Raw genomic sequence first — 18,619 nt, 5'->3', positions numbered from 1 at the left:
AGTACTGTGAGATTGCCTCCCAGCCCAGAAACGGCAAAGTGCCACCGTCACGGGCCACCAGCTCAATCTGTTTCGGAAGCGTCAAGTGAAAGATCAGGCTGACAGCCAGAGATCCACGCGGACTGTCAGTGTCTATTAAACAATCTAGTTTTCAGGCAGCCCACCTTTGACATGATGAGAAGACTGACTCGCCCAGTTAGATGCGGGAGAAAAAATACAGTATAGGGTACGTGGAACCAACCTAGAGTTGACCGTCCTGGTTGGTGGTTACCAGTCGTTGAGGTCTGACCATCACGACGGCTGCCAGCACTTCGACAACTCTTTTTGTGGTGATTGTTTGTTCAATTGATGTGGACTCGAACATGAGGGCAGGTTATTCTTTTTGAGCAAGTCCGTCAATTGACTGAACCACCTTTGCTACATAAGTAGACAGATGAGGCGGCATCGGTGACAAAGGCCAGGACAGGACCCAATTCCTGGCGAAATCACCAAGCACAAAGATCATCACGAGAACATCCACAAAAAACGGCGACACATTGAATTCAAAGTGAATGGAGGCAATCGTACGCGTTCGTCTCCAGTCCTCGGCCTTTGACGCTTGGCACCAAACCGGCAATGTGGCGCAGTGACCTATTTTCGGCACTCATGTGTGGCTAGCGGGCTGTCGCAGCCAATCATTCCACGCAGATCTCATCAGCCTGACGACATGCTCTTGCACCAGCCACATTCTCAAGCACATACACGCGTTCCCAGAGTTTCAAGATCGCCACAGTCAATGCCTCTTGGTCTTCGCTAGTGGGAAAGCAAAATGTAACGGGAGGCTAGGATGGCATACGTAATACCGGGTGCCGCTCGCGGAGCAGATGCGAAGCCATCTTTGAAATATCGTGCTACTCCTACGTCTTGCATCTTGTACGCTCGTGTCACTCCATCTTCGGTCTGGTCCATCAATCAGCTGCGGCATCGTTGACCAATACTAGACATCTTCCTATTTCCTATCGTGCCCAGAACAGCCCGCCATGGGCTTCAAGTTACTCCAGTCGCTGGTGTACACGCCGCTGCTCCTAACCTCCATCATCACCTTCTCGATCAACACGTACCTGCTCGCCATCCTAGCCTCGCACTCCCTCTCGCTGCCAGACTCCATCCCAGCTGTGGAGGGTATATCCGGCGCCTCCATCCTCTACACCATCGTCACACTCATCCTGCTATCCAGACTGGTATCCGTCCCGAAATGCTTTGTCCTGCTGATCCTCAACTTTGCATTCGCTATTTGCTGGATATACGTGAGCGTGACATACCGGGCCGGCGCGAGTGGATGCTCCGGTGACAATGTCAACGCGGGTGTGCTGGGAAAGGGAAAAGAAGGCGACACGGTGGACGGCGGCTCCGGCGGCTCTGTTGTCCTCCCCGATTATGGGACGGGTTGTCGACTCCAGAGTGCCGTGCTCGCCGTGGGCATCATCAGCATGTAAGTCCTCGCCCTCTTCGCACGCTCGGGTCCCACACGCTAACTGATCTGTTCTAGATTTTTCTCGCTGGGCGCCATTGCAGTTGAGCTCTTCCTCGCTCGCCAGATCTACCGTGAGAAGCACAGGCTTCTCCCCGTTGATCCGGAATACACCAACGAACATGAAACCAAGGATGAGACGGGGACCGTGACATCAACAGCTCGTAAAGGGTTCTTGGCTCGTGTCTTCGGCAAACGACAAACAACGCCGGCTCAAAAGATGGAGCAGGACAACATCCTACCCGAGCACACCACGCCTGGCGAGCTTGTCGCCAACCCACGAACCGACAGCTTCGCTCCCAGCGAGCACACGAGCCAGGTTGGCGTGGCTCACGGACGCCCCGAGCCACAGAGATACGAACTCTACTCCGACGAGGCACAGCAGCAAGCATGCACTGGATATCATGGATACTCCCATCAGCAACGATACGACAGTGTGGACAATGTGGATGACCAAGTGAGTCCGCAGAGTCCACAGCGATACAATCTTCAAGAGAGGTACGGGGGATTTGAGTATCCCACGCAGACATGTGAAACGAGTAACCCGTACACGGGGCACAGGACGGGCGGGTACCAGCCTGCGCCGGACTATCGATATGAGGACGGAATCTATGAACGTCGCTGAATGTGAGACAGATGAGACAGGATGCGGAGATACCCACGAGAATGCAAGACATTATCCTACAACCAGCATATGCACACATAAATAATAGTAATCTTTACTTACAAAGAATGTTTCACAGTGTAAGACACAGGTGTAAGGCTAACTCAGAACGTCAGGGTCGTCATTTGATCTACAACGAGCATCGCGGACGACCTGTTGACGGATATGGCACCCAAATTTATCGGCATAATTCGCCCATGAGAACTCACGGCCATCCCTCTGCCTCCATCTCTCCATCATCGCCCATCTGCCATCCAATATTCAGCCTCTCCAGCTCTCGCCCAAAGAAATCACCCTGCTCTTCTCTCAACTTCCTGCCTATCCTGGGCGCAATCTTCTCCGGGTAGCGCCTCAGATTCCGCCAGTGGGTCAGGCTACGGAGCGCCTGCTCCAGAGGCAGCGCGGAGTCGACCTCGGCGTCGACGTCGCTGCCCGCGAGCCACTCGTCTCGTAGTTCGGGGCGACAGTGGAGATAGACGGCGGTAATGACGCGCATGTTGCCCTGGCGCCACTTACGGCCGCAGTAAGGCACCTGGTTCTTGAAGAGCTTGAGCGTGTACAGCCGCAGGTCCGGCTGCGGTATCTTGAGCGACTTGCGGAGGATGGTGGAGGACTTGTACTGCACCAGCAGCAGGTTGCGGTGCGCCTTGCCCTTGCAGATCTTCTGCATGATGCGCAGATAGTTGATGAGGGAGAAGAAGTTTCGCCGCGAGAAATCCGTAATGGGCTCCTCTGGCAGGTTCGTCACTGGGTAGCCCAGCTCGTCGACTTCAGGACGCGTCAAACCCTCGTCATCCTCGGCCTCTTGCGCGGATCGCTGTCCACCATCGGGCTCATCACTGGCAGTGGCGGGACCATTTGCTTCCGAGGGATGGCGTCTCCGTCGAATAGGAGGAGGCGCAGCGTCGTCCTCGCTTTCCACGTCAGCTGGCGGGGCCTCCGCCTTGTGCTGCTCCTCCTCGTCATCCTCGTTTTCATCTCCCTCTAACCTATCCTTGAGACGTGACCGAAGGTTGCAGAAGTGGAAAAAGCTTGTTAGTTCATTAGTCAAAGTCCTGCAAGCAGTAATAGGCCGTGCTCACCTATTTTCAGCTCGGTCCGTCTTGCTATCCACAACCTGCTGAACGTCCTGATGGGCGAACAGCTTCAAAACCAGTGGGACGTAGTTAGAGTCCAGCAAAAGTTGCGATAAGTACTCGTAGCTCAAGACGTCTGACGTCGTTAGCTTTGTGTTCCGCTCCGTTCACCTCACGGAACCACTCACGGGATGCTCTCAGCCATTTGAGGAGCAGAAGGAGTATGCCTGTCATGGCTTTGGTCGTGATCTCGCGGGTACGCGCCGCATCCAGCTCCTCGGGTGACATCTCCGGGGACTCCGGTGGTGAATTGTGTGCACCCTGGGCTTGTGCCTCTTGCGGCCGAGGTCCGTTCACGCCGCCATTGATGCCTTGCTGGGGTCCCCTAGGAGGCCCAGCGCCTGACGGTCCACCGGCGGGTGATTGCTGCGAGACAATAGCCGTGACGTTGTTGAGAATAGGTCGCAGGAGGACGATGACCAAGGATTGAAGGTGAGGCAGGGCATCGCGCTAGAAAGGTTAGCATGCTCCTGGTTGGGCAGAACGAAAACACGTACGTAAAAACTCTCTACCGCACACAGCCTCTGCTTGTCCCTCTCACTCAAACGCTCCGGACGTGGTCCAAAGTCTGGTCCCGAGTCCATCGGCAGGGGAGGCTGCTCTTGTTTCTTGTCCTCCACCTTGATCTCTTTGAGGATTTCTCGCTCTTCCACGGTGAGCTCGTCCAGGTTCAGATCCTCGATATCGTCATTATCGTCATCAGAATCGCCTGCCGGTGCAGAGTCCCACCCCCGGTCGTATTTCTGGAATAGCTCCCTTTCCTCCCACAGCTGCCTCGTCGCGCGCGTCATACGCACGCGGCTCGAGAAGAGCTCGCCGGCCTCGAGGATCGATGCGGGGATATCGCTTCCCTCCCAGCGCCGACTGACGAGGGTTTCGTTGATTCCAGCTAGACCTTTTCCACCTGCGCTGTTACTAGTAGCATCGAGGGGAGGGTACATGAAGGGGAAGTTTTGATTCGTTTGGTAATTCTGCTTCTTGCCGCCCTTGCCCACGCCTGGCGATGGCGGTGGCGACGGCGCGGGCGTCGCAATGTGCACTGGCTGATCCAAGATCGAGGCTCCCCCATTCTGTGAGTTGGGCGGTGCTGGCACGATCCCGTTGCCGGCACTGTGCCGTGATGTCTGGTTCGGCAGGGGTGGCAGGAGTGATGTATTTTCTGCCTCCAGGGGTATGGACGGCCTCGGTGGCACGTAGGCAGGATATTTGGATGTGATCTCTTGGCGAAAGACATGATAGTCCAGCGGCGATGCCGTGATGGTCTCCTTGTCAAGACCATTGGCGTCTGCTTCGCTGGTCGCTTCCTTGACACTTTCGAGCTCTTCGCCGCCTCCAAACACCAACAGAATTGATTTCCAAAACAACAGGAAAATCTGCATGTGCGGCATCGACTGAGCCTCGTCCCACCGTAACTTGGCCGTTGCCGACAGCATGAAATCCACCAGCGAGGGACTTAGTTCCAAAAGCTTGCCATGCGTAGCCGCCATGTCTTCTGGGTCGTGCAGGGCCTCCTCGATGGCAAAGTACATAATCGTCATCAAGTTCATCAACTCGTCCTGTGATTCTTGCGACGTGCCTTGTTGGTCTCCAGACCAGTGCACCTCGAAGCTGTTCCTGAGGGCTTCCCACACGACGGGAAGACCATCCAGTGATGTCAGGCACTCAACGCCCGCCTTGATGGCTCTCAATTGCGATATGCTCGCAACCGACTTTGAGTCCTCGGCCGTGGCATTGGGCATGGCTGTATCGCCCCATCGCCCGAGAACCAGGTAGACCAGCTTCCCAATGCTTGCGGAGCGTAAAGCTGCATCGTTGCTCTGTACGCCCCCAATGGCCGCGCGTATGAACCTCGTTCGTACCTCGTTGTCGGCGTCGTCCCAGGCCGGTACCTCTGCGTTGCTCGTCGCGTTCTCATTGTCCCAGTGCCACTCGAATGCCTTCTGGCAGGAGTTGAGTCGCACCCACTGCCAGAATTGATATCCGAACCACTCATCTAGCTCCTCGGCGTGCGGACCAAAGTCTGTGTATTCAAAGTCGTACGCTATTGGTTCGGCTCGGTTGACCTCTGCAACGATGCGCCGAAGCTGCATGAGCGAGAGGGAGTCGGTCGGGACGCCATCGACAGCAATGTTATTATTTGCCGCAGAAGGCGGATCCGGTGCGGGCGTGAGGGACATGGGCTCTATAGCCGCGAGTGAGTTGCGCTGCAGTCCAGGTCGCGACGGCGCGGGTGGTGCTGGCACCGGCCCTTGTTCAGTCCCTGGTTGCTCCGTGCCTGTGCCAACATCGACGACCTCCCCGGTATCTGCAATGTCTCCTGTCGGTTTCGACGCGTCCAACTCTTCGTCCCGCGGGACAGGGCCGGTGGGAGCCGGCTTTTCTGTGCCCGGATCAAGCCAAGGTTCCTCCATGCTGTCTTGGAGAGGTGGCCACGTTTCGCGTGTGTTGGGTTGGGAGCATCGCGGAGGCGGTCACGGGGTCCTGACAGTTCGGTCTATTCCATAGTTCTGATCTCGTATACAATGGTTCGATGCGTCGCGTGTGCAGCTGAAAAAATGGTGAAGCTAGGAAGTCAGTGATGGTAGTTGGAGTGGAAAGTTGGGCGCATAGTTGGAGCTGCCGACTCGTCGGTGTAGTGGGGTAGGGGTCGTGCAGTGAGAAGGAGGTGGTGGAGGGTCAGAGTAGTCCTGTCGGTCAACTTGACGGCGAGCGTTGCAAAGTTGACGTTAATGTAAAATACTATACCTAGCCTGCAGACCCTGGGCAAATCCCATTCGAAAGCCCGAGCCTTCCAATCACGAACATCTGCAAGTGCTGTGTGAAGATCAGAGCCTATCGTGCTCCGTTGCGAGCGGAGCTCTTCACCTACCCTACGGCAAGCCTTTGGTGGGAGTGGATCTCGCCCACTGTCCCGTAAGTTGGAGGTTGTCACACAAGCGTCACTGTGGTTGCTCGGGTGAGCCACCTCGAGACAAATGTAAACATTGGGCTTCGGACGACAAGAACTATCATCATCCTCACCACCATGACTTGATGGCTTCAAATCGTTCTCTTCGAGTTCTGGCTTCGTTGCTGCAGCATTACAATTCGAGTCTGTCCGTTCCGCGAGATCATCCTGACCCCTGTCAACGCCAGCACACCGCAGATCCAGGCGCTGCAACCCCGGCAACAGCTCCTGCCCAAGTAAACAAAAGTGGCTCGCGGCCCGCGAGTCTCCAGCAGGGAATGTACCCCATTCTTCGCCAACGACTTCACGAATCTACTCACGACGCCCATCAGACATTGCGAACGATGGCTCCAGATCCACGACAGAGTCTCGCGCACTCACCCTCGCCATCTGTTGGCCATGTCCATTCTTCCGCCTCCACGCCATCGATGCGTTCAAGAGATGGGACACTGCCTTTGCTAGCCAGGATGGAAGGCGGAGGCAATGTGCGAGTCGTCGTCCGCGTGCGGGCTTTCTTGCAGAGAGGTTGGTGGATTCAGGTCTTGGGCGCAATCAATGACTGACCGAGCAGAGCTCGAGAAGCGGGCGAGATGCCTCGTCGAGATGGATCCCATGACACAGCAGACAACGCTCTTTGCACCCGACGACGCCGAGACCTCCATTCAATTGAAACAGCAGCCCAAGTCCCGCAAAGTCATTGAAGAGAAGAGCTTTATCTTTGACAATTCGTTCTGGAGTCACAATGTCAAGGACAAGCACTATGCCCACCAAGCCGACGTGTACAACAGCCTGGGCGAGGAGTTTCTCGACCACAATTTCGAGGGCTACCACACATGCATTTTTGCGTACGGTCAGACCGGGTCTGGAAAGAGTTACACGATGATGGGCACGCCAGACCAGCCCGGCCTTATTCCGCGGACGTGCGAAGACCTTTTCGAACGCATCGAAGCGGCCCAAAACGAGGACTCCAACGTGGCCTACAATGTGCGTGTGTCCTATTTCGAGGTCTACAACGAACACGTCCGTGACTTGCTAGTACCTGTGGTACCCAACAAGCCTCCAAACTACCTCAAGATCCGCGAGTCGCCGACAGAAGGACCCTATGTCAAAGACCTGACAGAGGTACCCGTCCGCAACATTGACGAGATCTTGCGGTACATGACCAATGGCGACTCTTCGAGAACAGTGGCAAGCACCAAGATGAACGACACCAGTAGTCGCAGTCACGCGGTCTTCACCATTATGCTCAAACAGATTCACCACGACATGGAGACGGACGAGACGACGGAGCGCAGCTCACGGATCAGGCTCGTCGACTTGGCGGGTAGCGAGAGGGCAAAATCAACAGAGGCGACTGGCGCCAGGCTCCGTGAGGGCAGCAACATCAACAAGTCGCTCACTACTCTTGGACGTGTGATCGCTGCTCTCGCGGATTCCAAGACCCTGAGGTCGGGCAAGAGGAAGGATGTGGTCCCGTACCGTGACTCCATCCTGACCTGGTTGCTGAAGGACTCACTGGGTGGAAACAGCAAGACTGCCATGATTGCTTGTATTGCTCCTTCGGATTACGACGAGACACTGTCGACACTGCGATACGCCGACCAAGCCAAGCGCATCCGGACCCGAGCTGTCGTCAACCAAGACCAGATCTCTTCCGCTGAGCGGGATGCTCAAATCGCGGCTATGGCTGAGGAGATCCGTCTCCTGCAAATGTCCGTGTCAGACTCGCGCGAGAAGGAGAAGAATGCACAAAAGGCCGAGGAGCGTCTGGAGGAATACCAAGAGCGTGTGGCCACCATGCAACGCATGATGGAGGAGCGCAGCATGGTGTCAGAAAGCAAGATCAAGAAGCTCCAGACGGAGAACGAGGCTCTGAAGCTGCACCTCAAGTTGGCCATCGACAGTCTCAAGAACCCTATCCCTCACTTTGAGGTGAAGGAAGTGGGCGAGGCCGGCAGTGATGACGGGGATAAGGAGAATCAAGACGAGCCGTCAGATCCAGACGACCTTGACTATGACTCCGAGAGCACAGCCTACAGCGAAGACGACCTGCAAGAGGAGATGAGGCGATATATGCAGGACGTGGGCAACCTGAGGAAGCTCATCGGAGGGGATCTGACGCGGTTCAGGGACGAGGAGAGCGCCCGGAAGCCGCTTGGCGTGAGAGAGAATGTTTGATGGTTCCCAAGGCCCAGGGGCTATTCTGGTATACAGCACGGTGTTAGGAGCTTGGTATAGTTATGACTTGTCATGATGGCGGAATTGCTTGTTTATCTCAGATTCCAATGGACGCCATGCGCCGATGATAACCCCTTTATGACTTCCACTCCGTGTATACCTTCTGCTTCTGCCTCGTATTCCAACCGAGTTTCCCACTGATACTGTTGATCCAGTCCTCGCTCCTCCTGCCCTCCGACTGCACAGAAGCAAAGGGATATCGGCTGGCGCTAATCGTGACATAGTCGCCAGCCCTGAGCTCGAGGCGTTCCCGGCCGTCAAAGCTGGCCCATGAGGACGTGCGCGCATCGTAGGGAACGCCAACGCGCAGCACAATGGTGTCCGGCACGATGATGGGCCGGAAGGAGAGTGTGTGGGCGCAGATGGAAGTGACGAGCATGACGGGGTTCTCGGGGTGGCAGAGCGATCCGCCCGCGGCGAGGTTGTAGGCCGTCGAGCCGGTGGGTGTCGAGACGCAGATGCCGTCGGCGAGGATGGACGTGAAATGCTCGTCGTCGCCAAAGAGCTCTGTGGAGGACATTGCTATCGCTTTGTTAGTTTTGTGTCATGGGCGTGGGTGCGCGGAGGCTTACTCGGGTTCGGCCCTCGATCCACTACAATCTCGTTCAAGATCTCAAAGGTCCCATCGGGGCGATGTGTGCGCGCGTCTTCCCTCTCCTCGCCGATGAGCTCCTCCACGAGATCGCGCACCTTTCCCTCGTCCTCGGACGAAGAGGACGCAGGCTCGAGCTCCGCGTTTCGCTGGCTGCGCATAATGGTCCCCTCGAAGCGCAGCCGTAGACTGACAGTCACGCCATTGGCAAATGCGGAGTTGAGCGTGGGCGCGAAATTCTCAAAGTCGAATTTTGTCAGGAATCCCAGACTGCCGAGCGCGAAGCTGAGCACCGGCGGCACGATGCGCTGAAAGAGCCAGCTGGCGTACAGCACGGTCCCGTCACCGCCCAGCGTGATGACAAAGTCGAATGTCTGCGGTCGCGATTTGCACATGGGTTCGTCCCAGTACCGCAATCGTCTGCTAATGTCGTCCATGGCCTGTTCGTGGTCCATCTCCCCCGCCGCCACGTAGCTTTTGGCGGCCGCTTCCATCAACCCCTGCACGTCAAACTTCTTGTTGTTCTTGAGCTTGTCCTGAATGTACACTGTGTATTTCACGTCTCTGCTTCTATCCAGCAGCCAGAGCGTGAGCTCTCTTGTCTTGGGTATCAGGTCTTGGTCGTACACCTTTGTCAATAAGAAGACTGTCTTGACGCGGAAGCGGATTCGCATGCTGCTGAGGCGTCTGCTCAGCTCACGCACACCCCACGCCATGTCGCTCAACTGCTTCTTGGTCAGCGTGCGGCTATGCACATCGTCGGAGGCGCTGAGGTCCGTTTCCGACATGCTCTGTGTCATGTGCGATGTCCACGACTGCTGGTCTGACTGACCGGCGTGGCCATCGGCCAACACCTCGCATTTTGATTTTACCGGCTTTTCCTTGGGCTCGACAGTCGACTCGGCATCGTGCTTAGCTGCTTCGGTGGCATTGGCCTGCTCCTGCTGTTTCTCGGGTTGGTTGTAGACTTGATGCGCCAGGTAGTGGGTGCTGCCGTTCCCGCCGGTCGCGCCCTGGGCTTTGCGCTGCGATTCGAAAAACTGATGAACGATGCATTCGTCTCGTTTCGCGCGGTGATGTGGCGTTGGCTTGATGGCTTCGGAGGAAACGAGCGAGCTCTTGCGTCGATATGGGTTGGAGGGGTCAAAGGTGACCTTGGGGATGCTCGTCAGCAAAGGTACTGAGTACCATGGATTGTGGCAGACTCCTCGAGAGCCTCCGAAGATCACTATACCTCTAAGCTCGTAGTGTCGTCGTCGTCGCTCTCTTCCGATCCATGTTCCTGAAACACGACGCGCTTCTCTCCAGAAGGGCTCATCTCGCGTGGTAGCGACGCTGCGTGGCGATGGCTCGAAACTCGGAATCGCGGGGCAGCGTCACGACAGCAACAGCAGCTGGCTGGAGTCGCTGTCCGGTATGTTGAGGAGGGGCTTTGGGAACGAAGAAGGAAATCTGTTTGCGCTCATCCAGCGGGGTGAGATGGACAAGTGGGCGGTATGTCTGGTGCCGCAGACTCGCTCTGCCTTCCGTCATCATGAAAAGCGCCCTTGTCCAGCCTTGGTACGAGTCGTAGATCCGGCGCGATGGCATTGATGCTGTGGATCTACCTAGTCGAGCTCGAGCGGGCTTAATATGGCCTACCCTGCACCCGGCGTTCCGTCTTTGCTGTCCCCCTCAACCACTCGGAATGACCCAGCTTTCACCTCATTGCAGAAAAAAATACGTAGTCACAACTGGCCCCCTATCCTGTGATTCCATCACCGCTGGGTTTGCTTACACACGTCTAATCACAGCTCAGTACTCGCCGACGTTGGGAGGACATGCTGCTCAACACCCTTCAGACCCCTGGCCACGTCCATAGGTCTCCCTCGCGGGCGGATCTGATCTCTCCCCAGCACCATGTTGGTGCGTCTGCGAAGCTCGTCTTTTCTTAAGAAGACCTCGGGCAACTGGGGATGCACTTGATACCTTCGGTCAGCCCTCCCTCCCAGGTTCCCCTTGTTTAACAATGTCGTCCATGTTTCCGGCCAACCCCTTTGTCTCGTCAATTGGCCTTCCGGACGCCTCGAATCGGAAACACTACAGACAAGTCTCCTCCTTGACCAGCTCTATCCATCGTCGTCCTTGTCCGGTGAGACAGCCTAGTTGATCGCACCCCAGAAGATGCTTGCTATCGTCATCGTGCACGAGAGCCGGTATGCCATCCATGAACCCAAGCCATCCGGGACTTGTTGCTCTGCGTATATTCCAGAAGTAGCGATACCTCAGCCAGAATCGACCTGAAGGAAGCCGCCCGCCGTATTGTCCACCGCACTCTTCACAGTCCTGGACCCGCTCTCAACCGCATGAGCACGTAAGATCTTTCAGAAAGAGAAATTTATCTCATTACAAATGTCTTCATCTAGTGTTGCAAAGCACCCGCAGATGCCGGACATGGCGGTGTCCTGGAGCACACCTCAGTCTACCATGTGCTGGCGGCATTGTAGACCCCGTAGCGCTCCATTGTCCACCAAGTCCACGGCGAAGTGTCGAATAGCCCCGAGACTTGGAGGTACCGAAGCATCAATTTCGAATAGGGGGAGGTCCCATCCGAACACAAGCGTGACATGCTGATGCAAATATGCTGGGTCTTTGTTAAATACCGGAATCTTACATAGATTGCGCTTCTTCTGGTCTTTCCTCGCCGACAAGGTGGTGCGAGGAAAGTTCCATATCCTCCGAGTCGGATCACTATATCTCTTCTGGGACACAACCTTGTCCAGTGTTTCCCAAGTGATTGGCGGAGTAGAGCTTTGAGACCACAGCGTCGACCGGCCCATCCTTCCAGTTCACGTAATGTTGGCGCCTGGTTCATATTCTCTCAGGCTTGGAGCGGAGAAAAAGACACCTGCATGGTTCTCTTGGCAAGCATGGGAATAGTACAGTTTGTGAAGCCTGACAAGACGACGGTCATGTTCACCGCGTTCATGGACCTCGACGCATGCACCACAGCGTTCCATCGCCGTTGTGTGTTTGCGGGAGGCGTTTGATGGTCGTATATACTTTCTGACAGTCTCGCGCTCACCTGGCGTCAGAGAACGCAGCGAAAACGGCCAGTGGTGGTCGTAGCGGCCTGGTTCTCCGTGAAAACCGACAAAAATCTTCAGATTTAAAGATTCGAAACAATATCGAAGAGGTCTGTCTGAGTGCCCAGAGCGAGTCTGGGAACAAACAATTGGTCCGTAATTAGGAGCAAGATTTCGTCAGGTAGTTGAGCCAAGGACTTGTAGTTCATGATCATCAGCAAGATCTCGTCAGACAAATCAACCGATGACTGTAGAGCTCTAGGCTCTTACAGAGAACTCCCAATCGCACGCACTGATAGCACGAGTGCGGCTCAGGAGAGGGACGTGACGCCTAGCCGAAAACAAAGACCTTAGGGGGCAACAAAGCCCTTCGGCCAATGATTCAAAATGTGTGGTGTGATCGAAACGCATCTTGCGTGGTCTTGAAGTGGAATATGATGAAGGCAAGGAGGAAGTGAGTGGGAAAGAACAAGGGAGGTATTATCAAGCACACCACATCTGTTATTGAGCACACCACATCTGTTATTGAGCACACCAAGTCGGCTCAAATATTGAGCTACAGCAGCCTTTTGGCGTGTATCCACTGCCTCGTAGTATATCGCCTTGAACTTTTGAGGCTATCGCTAACATACGAGCAGTAGAGTATTATTCGGCTAGTACCTTATTTAGCTAGTGTGTTGTTCGCCTAGAGGGTATTTTGCTACCGTATCTATAACTTCCCGCGGCGTCTAAGACACTCGAATTAATGAAGATAATATAAGTAGTCGCGGCCTACGAGTGTTACCAAATTCAGCTACGGGGCAGGGAGCCTCCACTGGGTATGCTCAATAACAGATGTGGTATGCTTGACAATACCTCCCAAAAACAATTGATCATGACACGACTGTGCGCGTTCTTCCACCGAGCCTAGACAATCCACGGCTTCAATGTTGGGGGCGATTTTGACTTTGCCCGGCGTAGGGCTCTTACCTACGCCATACTTGAACGGATCTGTCATCCTATATCAGAAGGTCAACTACCCGGTACCTTAGACAAATGCTAATAAACGAACTATAATCAATAGCTGAGATTTAGTTGTTGTCAACGCCAATGCTTAGCAGTTGCGTCTCTTCAAGAATCAACAAATTGCTGCGTAACAGAGACAGGAGCCGCTGGCTACGAGTCCCGAAAACACACGTTGCAAAAAGGATGCTGAACCCCTTGGTTGGGAATCCTACCGTCCAACGTTCGACAAGCTCTGTGAAGGATCTGTCGCTCGAACCTTCTCGCAGGTGGCCAGAGCATAACGATGATGGAATTCCCCAAAAGATTAGCCACGCCAAAAGAAAGAATGGCCGGCTGACACACTCGGGCGGCAGCAGTCGTCAGGGCAATCGGTCTCATTTGATTCTGACATGGGCCTCGGTTCTTGTTCGATGGATGACCACAGGATCCACGTGCGAAAAATGGGCCATGAACAGTGAGTAAGCCCAAGACGCGGCTGGCCTCAATGGCCGCCCGCCGGACCCATGGATCATTGTCCGCCCAGCCACCGAGAGCGGTTGAGCCAGCGGAGCGAATGTCGTGGCGATGTGACGCTCGGCCGTGTCTCTCCCGCCTTGCTCTGCCATATTATGCCGCCAAGCTGGTGCCGTGAGAAATGTGACGAGGGCGACTGACCTTTCCTCCCGTAAGTCGCGGGGCCGCCTCTTTCGGGCGCGAGGAGAGGCGGTCAGCGCTGCGTGGCGGTATGCCACTGCACACTATTGCTCCGTACGCATACACACAATTGAAAAAATGACCCTGCAGAGCGCGGCAGCATCCTTCAAGTCGCTCGATCCTGTCTGCGGGCGCCTGCTGTAACAACGGACGGGTTAGGGACCCTCACGAGGTGTTTTCAATCAGAGAGAAGTCGACCGTGCCCGCCACGCAGGGAGGCAACTTGTTGGAAGAGGGGGCGTGTGCGTGTGCAGACCGGAAGAGGGTAATGCATCCTACATGCAGAAAAGACACGGATGCAGTGCGCACACGTGCAGCTGCGGCACCATGCCACCTGCATTTAGGTACTCTGCCCATTACGGCATTCACTCTGTGTGGCCGTGCTTCCTCTTCTAAGCGCATGCGACTGTGTCATTGAGTCGTGGCGCCACAGCCCGTCCTGGGTAAAGTTCGAGGTTGAGATGCAGCGTGTCTCGGCGCGCGCTGCCGACATCAGCGCCCAGCCTGGCCATTCGTTCGATACAGTACGGAGTACTCCCGCCGCCAAGCGACGATTTTCGACTCGAGCGTGACACTGTCCCATTCCAGATCATGTGCGCGAGAGTCGTCCGCGATCCACACCATGTCGAGCTGGCCGCGAGGGAGGCTAGCCACCTGGCCAACGGTCGGGGTGAAGGTCATCTCAAAAGCACGATGCGAAGGCATTGTCCTCAAAGCAAATGCCGTTTCAAGCACCGCACCAACGCCATGGAGTGTTGGGAAACACGCTCGGAACATTGCTGGGGGCACTTTGCCCAACGAAAGGGCGGCCACCAGAACAAACCTGATCCTGACCAGTCTGGTCGGTCCCGGTGGAGATGGCCCTGCTCGAGTCGACGACTTGCAAGGCTATCAATGTGCAAAATCAACTGCTGGGAACTCCTCGTGACAAGCTGCAGGCGTTGAAGCAAACAACGCTTATGTCGACCCCAGCAGCTACATGTAGGTACGTACGTAGCAGCGCAATCAAGTCGTAGCTGGAGGGCCAATGATGGTCCCGATGATCGCATTCCTCAGTCTCCTCGTCGTGGCCTGTGTGATCTGGGCGCGTACACCCAACACAAGGAACACGTCGTATCTGAACGCCATGTCATTCTCGCCCATGATGGCCGTGGGCGCACAGTCCTTGGTCGCCATATGATCATGGGCAAGGGTTGGATGCTTGGCGCCCTTGCGAAAAGTGTATGAGAGACTCACTGAGGCTTTCCAATGGTCTCACCCTCCCGAGCGGCAGAGCCTTTCCATTCGGGTGCGTTTCGGGATGCGTTTGGGATGGCACGCTCCAGTCAGCTGTGTTGGGCGCTATATGGCGTCGGCGACTGGACTCCGGCCAATGTGACAATGTCCTTCATCGTGTTGGTGGATCTTGCTTTTGATGTCTCGCCAGGGTCGGCTCTGTTGATAAACTCCAACAGCGATGGTTTCGGTAAAATCCACGCCCAAGGACCTCAAGAATTGGTGTCTGCCCGGTCATGTTCTTGGTCGAACACTCCACCTTACGTATCCGTGTATGCAATTAAAGGGTGAGCCCTGCTCAGCCAATTATAAGTCAACAGCTAGCTCCACTGAACTCGGGTCATCATCTCGCTGGCGATGGAAATGCCACCAACAGGAAACAACCGTGAGAGTCGACAACTTCGAAACGTGAACGATTCTTTACTGAGGAATGCTAAGCCCTGGTTCTCAGATGCCGATGCATGCGTCCAGCCTCACATTCCAGTCACGCCTTTACCACCGATATACGTACTCACCAGTGATCCATTCGCCTTCTCGGACGCCAGCAGCACCGCGTCTCAACGACCTCCCCCCCTACTTATGTCTCAGCTTTGAAATGGTATTGCATGGGGAGGTAGTGGCCTAAACGTATTCAGCGGCCCATCCAGGTCATTCTGTGTGTGGATTGCAGCCTTGGTAGCGCCAGGCCATGTCGGCGAGCCGGCGACATGTCCGGCTCCAGCCTTGACGAGGCTGAGGAAACAATGTCGATGCGGCACCAAGGGACATATGTGCAACTACAGCCGATGCCATTGAGTCTAAATTACCTGGTGTCTTTGGCTTTGTCAACCATGGCAATGATCGCATCCAGTGTCGCGTCCAGTGTCGAGCCGTGCCTGTGGCCACTCGACCACAGCATCGCAATAGTCGAGTTAGGTTTCTTTCCGCCGATGACGGGCCGTCTGATGCACAACTGCGTATAAGCCCATTGTTGAGGTTGAACGTAACTTCACAATCTTCACAATGATCAGATACCATCCCTCAGGATGACCGACCACTATCTCTCGTTGGTACATCGGCTATCCACCATCGTCTATGGCGTCTAGATCCAATGAATCAAGGGGTCTTTCACAGACATCGGACCAGCGCCACCTTTTCCACACACCAGTGGCCAGTATCGATCATTAGATCCAAGCCGATTCTAGACCAGGGCTTCCACTACGTCTCATTCGGTTCAGTGAGATAGGCGTGTCGTTTATCAGTTCGAGGGCGGCCATGCCAAGCATCTCGAGGCAAGGCCGCAAGCCATCTAGAGGCACATGCAACGGCTGGTCACCAAGGTGTCGTCTAATGTGTGTGTGCCCGCAATGGTTGCTTCTATAAACCGCGGCAGGTAAAGAGGTTACATATTTTTATTCCTGTTGATGTCACCGACATCAAGGCCTGTCCAGCCCTTGCTGTTCGTGTCAAGCCAGGTACTATTTGCGGGTACGACGTGCCTGGATGCGAAGAACTCAATTCCAAGTCTGCCCAGAGTCTGAATCACTTTACACAAAGGAACATGTCGAGCCAGGGTACATTGCGCTAGGAACGTGAAGACAGTTGACGATAACCATGGATACATCGCTTTAATGCTTACCCTGAAACACCACGGCCAGTGCCAGGGATGGACCGTCCAAGTAGCGTCTTGACATGATGTACCGGTCACAATGTCGAGAGGAAATCCCCTGTGATGCATTTGTCCAGATAGCACAGAGTTCGTCAGCGCAAAGCCTCGTTTTGTCCATTGTGTGCTGGCTGGGACGTACGTGGATTGAGACCCAGCAAAACCATGACTCATCCCAACCTCTCTTTTCCGTCCTTCACCGTCAGCACATTACTACTATATGGAAACACAGGATCAATAACTAAATACACACGCGCGGTGGGCCGGTACGAGGGGATGAAAAGAGCCTTCGTCTTTGTCTCTCTCCTGCACGCTGCTTGCGATTCCGAGACAGTGTCCGTGAGAAATTTGCTCAGCAATACTTGTAGACGCCCAAAACACAAGCAACTTGACATTCACCGCCAGCTGCAACTTCAGCTGCCGCTTGGGCATCGTCCCTCAAGTTTGGGGCACATGCGAATGCGGCCAAGATCAACGCGCGCAGTCTTGGTCCTTGCCTTGGAGGAGAACGAGTTGGAGGAGAAGGATCGTGAACACGCCCCGCTGGGCAGAACAGGGAGGGGGCGTGATGATACAACCCCTCAATGCCATGCGTGATGACCGCCCCACGGTCCCGGGTCCCGATGCGGGGAGAGCGGCCAGTAGGGTGTGAGGACTCGTAACTATATCAAAGTTAGCTAGTTAGTACGTAGGACAAGGACGACTTGCGTAAGCGCCTCAGGAGGCGTATTCTGGGCACCCTCTGTCTGACTCTCATAGCGTACCTTTGGGTATGCGCGACCTGCGTCGACCATCTTCATGGGATGACATTCTGATCCAACCGAGCCGACGAGTGTGTTGGCGGCGTGTTAGAGCCCGGCGACTGGTGTTGCCCTTTGGGGAAATCTAAATAGCGTCGATGTGTGGCATTAGTCAAAATGTCCAATGGCAGGGGGCGTCAGTCACGAAGTTCCGATGAGTCTCTTTGGTTCTGTGAATCTGCAAGCAACATGACCTACCCCCTCAACTGTTGCCAAGGTTTATTACCGTAATTGTGACAGAGCTCCATGTTGGGTGAACGCGCAAATCAGAGTCCAGTGCACATAAATAAGAACGCATGCAGCTTGCCTGTGATACGGTCCGGCATTAAGTCTGTCATACAACAGTCTTTCCGGCTACGCGGTCAGCCCAGTCGTCACCGTGTTAGCGAAGGAATGCGTGTCCTCGTAGCGGGCGCCGCTGTTGGCTCGACGCTTTCCAGCTGTTGCCGAAGCGCCCCGTATGCGACAATTCGTCTTGCATCACCCTTGCCTAAACTTCGAGATACCTGGCAAAGGACGGGCAGTGCCGCATATTACGATGACTAGCTAATAAGATCGTTAGCTCACGTGCCTCGAGAAGTACCTACTGTGACAATTCCGCCCCTGCCCGAGCTTCCAGAGAAATTGACGACAGGGGCTATGTATTATTACAAGGTTGAAGGAATTGATAGCCTTGGCCTTTGGATGCCCCCCTGTGAAGTATTCGACCAAATCGGACACGCGGATGTCATCAGGATGAACAGTTGCAGGTCTTCATGTGGACAGAGTGTGTGATAGATTCCGGTGGCGTATGGCCGCAGCCAGCGGGTGAGCGGACAGGGAAGGCGTGAGGACCATATCATGCATTGTACTAGCGCTGGTTGGCGTTGTCTCGGTTCGTCGCGCTCTCGAGTGCGGATGATACACCTGAAGGCCCGATCTCGAAAGGACTGGACCATAATCGACAAGTGCCGAGCAGGTTCTGGCGCGGGGCGAATGCCACGATTGCAGTGGAAACATTGATTATAATGCGCGCTGATGGGTCGACCGTTGAAAACGGGGCCCTGCTG

At 55.1% G+C, this 18,619-nt stretch overlaps 5 protein-coding genes across 5 annotated transcripts; 3 read left to right on the top strand and 2 right to left on the bottom strand.

Annotated features, from left to right (window-relative positions):
• Positions 1-1,019: 1,019 nt before the first annotated feature.
• Positions 1,020-2,135, top strand: J7T54_002099 (uncharacterized protein; the record flags this gene model as incomplete). The annotated part of the gene is made up of 3 exons (XM_051504703.1): positions 1,020-1,471; positions 1,529-2,008; positions 2,072-2,135. The coding sequence occupies 3 exons, from the start codon at positions 1,020-1,022 to the stop codon at positions 2,133-2,135; spliced, it is 996 nt and encodes a 331-aa protein (XP_051363796.1).
• Positions 2,136-2,379: 244 nt separating this feature from the next.
• J7T54_002098 (Factor arrest protein-like protein) lies at positions 2,380-5,721 on the bottom strand (the record flags this gene model as incomplete). The annotated part of the gene is made up of 4 exons (XM_051504702.1): positions 2,380-3,205; positions 3,257-3,386; positions 3,439-3,760; positions 3,808-5,721. 4 exons carry the CDS (start codon positions 5,719-5,721, stop codon positions 2,380-2,382), a joined length of 3,192 nt encoding a protein of 1,063 aa, XP_051363795.1.
• Positions 5,722-6,812: 1,091 nt separating this feature from the next.
• J7T54_002097 (Kinesin-like protein-like protein) lies at positions 6,813-8,435 on the top strand (the record flags this gene model as incomplete). The annotated part of the gene is made up of 1 exon (XM_051504701.1): positions 6,813-8,435. One exon carries the CDS (start codon positions 6,813-6,815, stop codon positions 8,433-8,435), a length of 1,623 nt encoding a protein of 540 aa, XP_051363794.1.
• Positions 8,436-8,571: 136 nt separating this feature from the next.
• Positions 8,572-10,405, bottom strand: J7T54_002096 (putative kinase C1B1.02c; the record flags this gene model as incomplete). The annotated part of the gene is made up of 3 exons (XM_051504700.1): positions 8,572-9,017; positions 9,068-10,241; positions 10,322-10,405. The coding sequence occupies 3 exons, from the start codon at positions 10,403-10,405 to the stop codon at positions 8,572-8,574; spliced, it is 1,704 nt and encodes a 567-aa protein (XP_051363793.1).
• Positions 10,406-13,597: 3,192 nt separating this feature from the next.
• J7T54_002095 (uncharacterized protein) lies at positions 13,598-15,030 on the top strand (the record flags this gene model as incomplete). The annotated part of the gene is made up of 6 exons (XM_051504699.1): positions 13,598-13,611; positions 13,827-13,904; positions 14,284-14,374; positions 14,439-14,520; positions 14,688-14,835; positions 14,907-15,030. 6 exons carry the CDS (start codon positions 13,598-13,600, stop codon positions 15,028-15,030), a joined length of 537 nt encoding a protein of 178 aa, XP_051363792.1.
• Between the last annotated feature and the right edge of the window lie 3,589 nt (positions 15,031-18,619).

The sequence above is a fragment of the Emericellopsis cladophorae genome, assembly GCF_022114955.1.
Source record: "Emericellopsis cladophorae strain MUM 19.33 chromosome Unknown NODE_10_length_638493_cov_120_236322, whole genome shotgun sequence".
NCBI lineage: Eukaryota > Fungi > Ascomycota > Sordariomycetes > Hypocreales > Bionectriaceae > Emericellopsis > Emericellopsis cladophorae.
The sequence above is the reverse complement of the archived record's forward strand: the minus strand, read 5'-3'. Positions and strand labels throughout refer to the sequence as shown.